The following is a 10,360-nucleotide window of genomic DNA, read 5'->3' on the forward strand; positions in this document are numbered from 1 at the left end:
TTGAGTACTACATGGTACTGCTGAGTACTGTGAAGAAGGCTGTCTTCACAGTACTCAGCAGGGAGATTCCATAATAGTTGTTGCAGTCATGGTAGTCACCTTTGTTCTTGTAGAAGGTCACAATGCTGGAGTCGTGCATGTTTTGTGGCACGGAGCCTAATTCCTAACATTGCAAGAGAAGACCATAGAGGTGTATCATGAGAGAAGATGGCTTTCAGCAGTTCTGCTGGGATTCCGTCCTGTCCTGGGACTTTCCCACATGCCAGAGAGTTGATGGCATTCTTCAGCTCATTGAAGGAGGGACACCCAGCTCTTCCAAGACAGGCAGAGATTGGATACTGTCTATTACGATGTCAGAGACCATGTTTTCCCAGCTCTTGGTAGTGCTCTGCCCATCACTTCATCTGCTTGCTGCGGTCTGTGATGATCTCTCCCAACAAGGTTTTCAATGGTACAGTTTTTTCCTGATTGTTGGTCCAAAGGCTTTCTTCATAACTTTGTACATTTTGTGAGTATTGCCGCTGTCAGCAGCAAGTTGAATGCTCTGACACAGCTTTAGCCAACAGTCACTGGCAAACTATCTGGCAAATCACTGGGCATTGCTCCTTGCCTTTCTCAGTACAGCAAGCATCTTCTTGCAGGGCGCATGCTTGTAGCTCACAAGAGCCTCGTGCTTTGCAGCAATAACAGGCTCCATGTCCTTAATGCCAGCCTCAAACCAGTCAGGGATCTGCTGTTCTCTTTTGCCAAGAGGACACAGCTGTGCTGTAGGTTGCCTCTTTGATGTGGTTCCACCTTACATCAATGCTATCTCTAGAGTAGTTCAGTAGTGCTTGTTCAACAGAAGCAGAGCAGCACTCACTCACAAAGGTCGGGTATGACTGTTCTGGCAATGCAGTATAGGTCCTCTTTGGCTGAATAAGAATCTTCTTGCCACCAGGGAGTGAATCTGTGTCACTGTTGACACTCTGGTAGCTCCATGTGACACCAAAAAAGCTTAGTGTCAATTGCCTGGTGACAATCAAGTCCAGCTGGTGGCAGTGGCCTGACCTTGGAGGTCTCCAGAGAGCCAGTGTGGTGTAGTGGTTAAGAGCGATAGACTTGTAATCTGGTGAACCGGGTTCGCGTCTCCGCTTCTCCACATGCAGCTGCTGGGCTAGTCACACTTGGGCTAGTCACACTTCTCTGAAGTCTCTCAGCCCCACTCACCTCACAGAGTGTTTGTTGTGGGGGAGGAAGGGAAAGGAGAATATTAGCCACTTTGAGACTCCTTCGGGTAGTGATAAAGCGGGATATCAAATCCAAACTCCTCTTCTTCTTCTTCCAGGATGCTCACTGTTTGCCTTGGTAGAGAAGAATGTGTTCGTGAAGCAGAGGCTATGATACGAGCACGGCTCAAGCAGCCTTTCTCAATTCACATTCATGCTGCCAATACCAAAGTGGCCTATGCAGTTGTCCCGTGTGTGACCTTCGTTTCCAATTCTGGCATTAAAATCTCCCAGCAGAAATAGGTGTTCTCAGGCTGGGACCTGCCTGGCAGCTTGGTCTAGTGCCTCATAGAACTGGTCCTTGATATGTATATCAGAGTATATAGTGGAAGCGTAAATGCTCGAGAAGTTAACTGGACCAGGGTAGTTGAGAGACAGAGAGGAAGCCCTCAGTCGGCAATTCTATCATAGACAAAAGTGAGTTTCTCACAGCAATGCTTATAGCTTGAATTTGTGGTTCTTCTGAGGCCTCCTTGCCAGAAGGTGTGTTTCTTCTCTGCCATTAAACATAAGTCTGGTCTCCTGTAAAGTGGCAATGTCAATGTTGAGTGTTTTCAGCTCACAGTCAATGATGGTCATCTTCCATGAGTCATTGACTTGCAGCAGATCGGTGGGCAAGCCAGGACACATGGCCATGACGTTCCAGCTTGCTAGGCACAAGGGGGGTTGTTTCTTTTCTTTGTTGTCTGGTGCAGTGGTTTGATCCCTCACTGAGTGATACTCTGAGCTCTGAGCACCCATTGATGCAAGCAGACAGTGGTGGGTCAGTACCTTATTGACTGGAGGCTGCCCAGCTTAAGGTGAGCAAAGTGTTAGAAACTGAGATATGAAAGCTAGGAGCTTAATGGTACCTTAATCCTAGGTTATGGGCGTAACAATGGAATGTCTAGGCGCACTTTTTTATAACTAGAATACAAAGCAGAAAATGAATGAACTGCAGCTAAAATATTATGCTCATTTTTCACGCGGTCTATCTAGTTCTTCCCCTGCCCACCCCCTAATGGTCTTAAGAGGGTCTCTTCTCCAGTCTTCAGAGAGTAGCTGGAAATGGGGAGAGAGAAAAAGGGCCTCCTTTCCTTCCACTCTGCAGTTTTAATCTGAAATTTTAGGCGCAGTATTGCACCCAGAGCTCAGAAAATGCTCATGCTAATGAAATTCCATCGCAAAATGCGCCTAGAACAATGGGAGTTTCGAATGCTGGATGGGCAGTAGCTGACCAGTGAGACACGATAATTTCTCCCACTGATGAAAACAACACCTGCGCCCACCACACTCCTTAGACTACAAAAGAGCATGATGGCTCCTAAACTGAGGCCTATTAAGACCCCAGAAGTTACTTGAGAGGCTGATGTTGAATAACTGGTTTGCAAAAATGCTACAAATTGACAAATTGGAATGTGGACTGTTTTCTTTTTAAGGCTTTCAGGGAAAGAGAAGCAATTACCTTCTTAAATCCCTTCCCCAAAGTCATCCTTCTGAGCTGGAATCGCCTGGAAGTTGTACCTTGGTTCAGCCTTGATTTATGAGCTACCCAATTAAATGATCTGTCATAACACTCTTACATTTTGAAAGGACAATGACAAGTCCCATTTCTCAGTTCACATATATTTCACGTTTTCATCTCTGTTGGCAAATCACCTGGGAATCATGGAAATGAGTGCTCCCCGCTTCACTACCACCACCACTGCCTTTTCTATTTAATAAATGTGGTTTGTGTTTCTTGTGTTCTAAATGGAAATAAAATTAACAACTATATGAAACATAACATTGACAAAATGTTTTGCCTATAAATCATCATGAATACAGATAGCATTCTGGGAACTGGCTTTTTTTTTGTATTAATAAAAAGGTTTTTAAACTGGCCTTTTAGGGTACAGTCCTTCTAAAGTGAATCAGAAAGATTTGTTCATAAAATTCATTTTTTGTTTGTATACCAAGATATTCACCAGTTAATGAGCAGACACAAGTAAAGTTCAAGGAAGCGCTAGCCCTGTCGCCTGAAGCAATGGAGAACGTCGTGAAGACCACTATCACCTCTCCCTGCCCTTCATCTTCTCTTCCCAAAGCTCTTTCATCCAAACCCGTCAGCATCCAGTTCACCCTCCCTCTGACATCCTCTACTTTGTCAAGTGCAGAACAGAGCTGAGCTATTATTTCTCATGATCTGGACACTCTGCTTCTGTTATCACAGCTTAAGGATGCATTAGCTATTTCAGCAGCCATGCTTCACTGCTGATTCATGTTCAGCTTGTGATCAACTAAAGACATCAATATGCTTTTCACGTATACCACTGCAAAGCCAGGTCCCCCTATTCTGTACCTTTGCCTTTGATACTTTGCACCTACTTGCAGGACTTGACATCTATCTCTGTTGAGTTTCATCTTGCTGGTTTCTGCACAAGTGTTCCAGCCTGCCAAGATCATTTTGAATCTTGATTTTGTCTTCTGCAGTGTTATCTATTCCTCCTGTTTTTGTGTCACTTGCAAATATGATAAGCATTCTCTGCTCCTTCAGCCAAGTTTATAAAAAATGTTCAACAGAACAATGCCTAGGACAGAGTCTTATGGCCTCACTTAACTTGCATGACAGCCCCAACAATGACTGCTGTTGTGAAAGCAAAGTAGAAAACAGTTTAAGTATTGTATATAATAGGCAGCACCCTTGCCAAGCACTGTTTTAGTCTCAATGAAAGTTAAGCATAAAAAAACCAATTGCCAAAGTTTAGGCAGGGAGGAGGGAGTTTTTCCTACTGCCACTGAAACCTATCAATATATACCCAAGAAAAGAATTGGTGGCTAATAGGTGCCATGGAATAATAATGGCACAAGAACAAAACCATTAAGTCAGATTTGGCAACAACATTAAGTTTTCCTTTAAAACAAGCTTCTAGTGCATCTTTATGAACAACATGATTAAGTTGGATCTGACCTATGAACCACAGCATTGTGTCAGTCTTTAAAGTGTTATGGCTGCTATTTCTCTTGCAATCTTGGTACAACTTTGGAATCAACCCATATTAGATGGCTAAACAATCAAAATAGCTTGAGAGAGAAGAGAGCAATCTTACAAAATATTAATTATGGAAAGCAGCCGTCTTACATACTCAACTCTATGATTGTTTTCATTTCATTTTTGCTTCCATAGCACCAGGGAGTCATTCTGGTCCGTGGCACTGGATTCTCCAACCCACCACTTTCCCCACTCCAACTTCCATGTGCTCAGCATAATCACCCATTGTTTCTTGGCCATTTCCTCACCTGGCAAAATCTCATAAATGATATTGAGGGATGGATACAAGCAGCTACTAAAGGACACCACACTGGCATGGTACATTGCCCTACCAGCGCTGTCCCTCTACAGCGTTAAAGTCCACAAGGAAATGCTGATAGCTTAGGAGGGAGATGCCAACATCCATCACTCTCTTGTCACCATTCTAAGTAAATCCTGCAAACCTTTTACTCTGGTAGCAGCCTCATGGCAGAGAATATGGAATCACACAGAGTACTAAAAATAAAATAATGTAAGTTATGCACAACAACAGAAATCAAAGAGATATTCTGGGACAATATGGCTAGGCTTATGCCAAACCCAAAGGCAAGGTATGCTATAAACCACAGTGTGTGGGTGTTGAAGTATTCCTCCAGTTTTCCTAGTGAGACTGAATAGAGGTGGTGGCACTGAACACGTATGGTCGTACGAACTAGCAGCCCAAGGTCACACCAGCACTGTACTTCTGATACTCTTCAAAATTGTGAGGAGCTACCATAAAATATGAAGGAAACAAAAGCATCCCTTTGAACAAGAGCCAGTCTAGGAAATGGTTGCTGTAGAGGCTGTGTTGGGGCTTGAGCGTGCAGCAGATGGTCAAAGGAAATTCACTGAAAGTGGCTGTTTAGACAGTTTGCTTGAGCTGCTCAGTTCATAAAATGTTTATTACCTTCTCCTATGGTTTTCTGGAACACTGCCTGTGATAATATCTGGATGGCTGAAAGACCATGGTTTATTGCATCCAGCGAACCCAACCTCAGGCCATTTCTGTCTGGCCCATGCGTTTCTACATTCTACCCTCTTTCCAAGGTAATACATTCATGGCAATGTAAACTTTCCAGAGCTCTGTAGAAGCTGACCCTTATAGCTTTCCCGGAGAAGCAAGCTGACACATAGACTGGGTTCTGAGATGTGAGGTTCTCATTTATGCAATTCTCAAAAAACAAAGGGGCAATGATGAAAGGGAGCCGCAAGCTTGGGCTTTTCATCACTTCTTTCTTCTTTCCAAAAGACTGCAGTGGCCTTTGGGGAATATTTATCAAAGTCAAGATCGCTGCCATTATCAACTTTATTGTGGTGAAAATGCAAATGACATGAAGTTGCCTCCCCACTGTGTAGGGAGAAGAGGGAGGGGATGGACAGGGATATTTCCTTCTCTTTGAAAGAAATCCTCTGTAAGATTTTTACTAGTTTTACAAACCTCTATGAAGCTTTTCAGCTGTTTATGGCTCAGGTACAATAAGCCCTTAATTTAAACCCCCAGAATATGAACCATCCCTCAGTGCTGTTGATGAAAAACTAAAGATGTTGAAGCCTCCCCAGTGATATAATGAATGTTTGTGCTAAGGTGGGGAATGCTTAAAATTAGCAAGAAATCCTAGACATGTTCACACATTCCAACTTGAAAAGTATTTCTGAATTGCCCAAATGAAGTCCCATTCCCCAGTGGGAAGCAGAGGCTCCTAGTGTTACCTGGGATGCCTGCGGTGGTAGCAGTTCCCGTTACCCCATTGCTCTTATTTTTCTTGTTATCTCAGGCTGTTTGCCTTGTGATTTCCTGCCTGGCTGATCTCCACCTCACCCTCATATACTGGGTGAGTTAGAAATGGGAAATCCCTTGCTATTGGATCATTTCTATTTAAATAAATACAAATCTTAACACCAGCAAGCACATGTGATAATTAACAGATCTGAGGTCACAATGAAAATGGCAAATAGGGTAACCATAAAGATGAAGGAGCTGCAGTAACTCCACCGCATTTGGGACATTTGGTCTGGTGAAAAAATGTGAGTTAAGAGGGAGCATGATAGAGGTGTAAAAGAACAGAGAGAAAAATAAACTATTCCTCTCTCATAACACTAGGACTCATGAATATCCAATGAAGCTGAATGCTGAAAGATTCGGGAAAGATAAAATAAAGTACTTCTTCATGCAGCACATAGTTAAACTATGCAATTGGCTTTCAGAGGAGAAAGTGACGGACACCAATTTGGATGGCTTTAAAAGAGGATTGGGCAAATTCATTTAGGAGAAGACTATCGATGGCTACTAGCCACGATGTCTATGCTCTCCCTTCTCAGTTGGAAGGCTGAATGCCACAGGAGGTGAGAATGCTCTTGTGCTTGAGTCCTGCTTGATGGCTTCCCATTGGGGAATCTGGTTGGCCACTGTGAGAACAGGATGCTGGACTCAATGGGCCATTGGCCTGATTCATTTTAAGAAGGACTTTAACAAAGTGGAGGAGGTGATTGTCAAGTGGAAGGATGTCAGGGAAACAAATCCTATGAGGAATAGTTTAAAGACTGGAGAACAGAAGATGAGACATGACAGTGCTTCACATATCTGTCATACAGCAGATGAAGCAGGCTTGCTTACTGTTACCTTTAGAGGCCAGGACTAGAACCAAGGGGTGGAAATTGGCTACTAGACAGGATGGTTCTACTCTGCCTCTATGGTTGGACGTAGAATGCTGGGAATTACAAAAGAGAGTGCTCTCCTTGTACTCAGGTCTTGCTTGTGACCTTGCTATAGGCATGGTATGGTATGAGTTACTAACCGTGATGGTTATGTTCTACCTCCACTGTTTGAGGCAGTAATGCTTCTGAGTACCAATTGCTGGAAACCACAGGCAGAAGGAGTTTTCTTGTGCTCGGGTTCTGCTTATGGGCTTCTCACATTCATCTGGTTAGCATTGGTAAGAACAGGATGCTAGACTGCATGGGCCATTGTGTGATTTTGGAGCATTCAGAGTCCTTGGCATACATTTCCCCCTATAAATGCACACAGCAGCTTTGTAAAATAGGCTGGTGTGATTATCTCCATGTTGCAGTGAGTTGACTGTGGACAAGCATGGCTTGTCTTGGGTCATGGGTGACTTCATGGCTGAGAAACTGATGAAGGCTAAGGCTATCAATGGCTACTAGGCACAATGACTATGCTCAGCCTCCATGGTCAGAAGCAGTAATACTTCTTACCACCACTTTATGGGAATCACAGGTGCCGAGAATGCTGCTGAAACTGCTTTGAATAACAATCTTAATATAACATACACTGTTTAAATTCTTAACTCATATTTACAACCTCTCCTTGTTGTTTTTAAAAATAAATTTTAATAGCAAACAAAGGTAGAAATTGCATTTGTGTCTCTCCTATGAGGAAAGCTTGCCGTGTCTGGGACTCTTCAGCTTAGATAAAAGGCAAGTAGGAGGAGACATAAAATTTTGGAGAAAGCAGATAAAAGTTTTTCTCCTCTCTCATGACACTAAAACACGAGGACTTCCAATGAAGCTGAATGTGGGAAGAAGATGCACGACAGATACAATAAATGACTTCTTTACGCAGTGCAGTTTTACTATGGAGCTGCCTCTCGTAGGATGGGATAATGGCCAGCTTGGATGGCTTTCACAGAGGATCCGACAAATGCATGGAGGACAGGGCTGTCACTGGCTACTAGCCACGATGGCTATGCTCTGCCTTTGTGGAGCTGCAATGCTTCTGAATACCAGTTGCTGGAAGCCACAGGAGCGGGGAATGTTGCTCCTGTTGCATTCAGGTCCTGCTGGCAGCTTTCCCGCCGGGGCACTGCGGGAACAGGACGATGGGCTACATGGCCGGCCCTACGCCGCCCTGGCCTGGCGCTCCTGCTGCTGGACCTCCTGCTGCTGGACCTCTCCTGCGTCCTTCGCAGGTGCCCATTCTGTGACCCGCCCCTCCCCCGCTTCCCCCCTCAGTGACTCGCCCGCTCCGCCTCTCCTACCCAGGCCTCTCCTTCCCCCCCGAGCGGCTTGTGAAGGCCGGCCGCCTCCGCCACCGCCCCCACCGCCGGCGCCTCACCTCCCGCCGCACGTTCAGCAGCGAGTAATAGTCCTCGTTGTCCGGCGCCTCATCCACTGACGAGGCCGCCGCCATCTTGCCGACCTCTCACCCGCACTCGCGCATGCGCCGGCGTGGTGGCGGCAGCCGGCCGCCCGCCGTCCTGGCCGCTCTAGGAAAGAGGAAAGCTTAAGGAGGCCTCTTGGCTGCAGCGCCCCCTGCAGACACGCCTTTATAAAAAGGTGGCAGGGAATGGAAAGGGGAAAACCGCAAGACAGCGGCGGGAGGCCACAAGGTCGGGCGAGGAGGACCGCATGTACAGAAGCGGGAAACGCGGAGCGGGGGGGAATGAGCGGCTCCTGAGAGAGCTTTCGAAGAGGCCACCGCGTGGATCTCGGCGCGCATGCACATTGCCCCTATTGCTCTCTCTAGCTTCTAGGGAAAGCGACGCACCGCCCTCTGGTGGGCGGGGATATTTGTAGCCCCGCCTCCCTCAGACTCAAACTGCAAGGAGGGTTCCAGTTACAGATAGGTAGCCGTGTTGGTCTGCCATAGTCAAAATAAGTGTATCTGAAGAAGTGTGCATGCACACGAAAGCTCATACCAAGAACTAACTTAGTTGGTCTTTAAGGTGCTACTGGAAGGAATTTTTTTTATTTTGCAAGGAGGGTGTTAAGTACAGTATTGAGCTGTTTGGGAAAACATTCCAGCAAAATACATTAATCGGTTTTGGAAAATGAAGCATCAGTGATGCAGCCCAGGCAGTAACCGGGGATCTCTTCTGTAGCAGTTAATTAATGTGAATAATAATATTCATGATTTAAAAGATTTAAAATATACTAATAATAATTATAATCGGGATCCTTTCCACTTTGGTGGTAGGATGCAGCCCTGTGTTGGGGAGAGGATAGGCTGTTGTGCACAATGTTGTAACATACTCAAGAAACCCACACACTTCATTCCGTATTGATAAATCCCTTGAAACTACCCGTGCCTGTTCTATACACATCCCTAATAATTTACACCATCTACAATCACCACTTCAACTGTCTAGAAAGGGGGGGGGGGGTTGGCGGCATCGGCATAAATCCGTCTTTTTGCCATCCTTTTAAACGCTGAATATCGTATACATTTCAAAAGGTGGTTAAAGTGTTTTAGGGTATATCTACACTGCAAACTGACCAGGTTTATATCAATTTCACTGTTATGGCTTGCTGTAAAGAGCCCTGAAGTTTGTTGAGATCCGTGATATAGATCTTTTGAAGATCCCGTTGGAAGAAGATATGTAATGGACCAGGATCAGACTAAAGGAGCCCATCTACCAGGCATCTATCCTGTTACCAGGAGTGGCTGCAGTCCGGGATGCCCGCAAGCCAGTCTGGCTGCTGTCCCTCAGTGATGGGCATTGCAAAGTGAAGTCCTTCGGCTTGCCATCCCCACTGCTGGACACTTTCAGGCAACTTTTATTCTGATTGGTTTGCGCAAAGATTATACAACAAGGGTTTGCGTTGCAGGGAGGAGGAGAGGGAGGGAGAAACCCTGTTACACAAGCAGAAGTCCTTGTGCAGGGCTTCTGATAATGAACTCCTTAGCTCCATGCCACCCAAAATTATTTAAATACATTACTAGCCGGAAAGTAGCTCGGGAGGCAGTTGGAGCTTTGGATGAGAAGGCATTCAAAGGTGTGCTAAAGCAGGAAAAGGGGACTGCAGAGAAGCTGAAAAGGAATAAAAGAACTACCAGCCTCTTAGCAACAATTGCTCTTCTGCCTCCATAGGTCAGAGGCATCCTCTGAATACCACTGGCTGGAAATCACAACAGAAGAGGGTGCCGTGTTGCACAAATGCCCTGCTTGCTGACTTCCCAGAAGAGGCCATTGTGATGGCTTTAAAAGAGGATTAGAGAAATTCATGGAGGAGAAGGCGATCAGCAGCTACTAGCCAGGATGGCTGTGCTTTGCTTCCAGGGTTGGAGGCAGCAATGTTTCTGAATATCAGTTGCTGAAAACCA

At 45.4% G+C, this 10,360-nt stretch overlaps 1 protein-coding gene across 1 annotated transcript in view; it reads right to left on the reverse strand.

Annotated features, from left to right (window-relative positions):
- Positions 1 to 8,504, reverse strand: part of DNAJC11 (DnaJ heat shock protein family (Hsp40) member C11) — a 61,827-nt gene extending 53,323 nt beyond the window's left edge. Inside the window, exon 1 of the mRNA XM_081201562.1 lies at positions 8,372 to 8,504. Within this exon, the coding sequence (XP_081057688.1) occupies positions 8,372 to 8,446 (75 nt within the window). The 5' untranslated portion in view covers positions 8,447 to 8,504. The remainder of the gene's footprint in view (positions 1 to 8,371) is intronic.
- Positions 8,505 to 10,360: the final 1,856 nt, after the last annotated feature.

Source organism: Podarcis bocagei (genome assembly GCF_964188305.1).
Source record: "Podarcis bocagei genome assembly, chromosome: 7".
In the NCBI taxonomy this organism is placed as follows: Eukaryota; Metazoa; Chordata; class Lepidosauria; order Squamata; family Lacertidae; genus Podarcis; species Podarcis bocagei.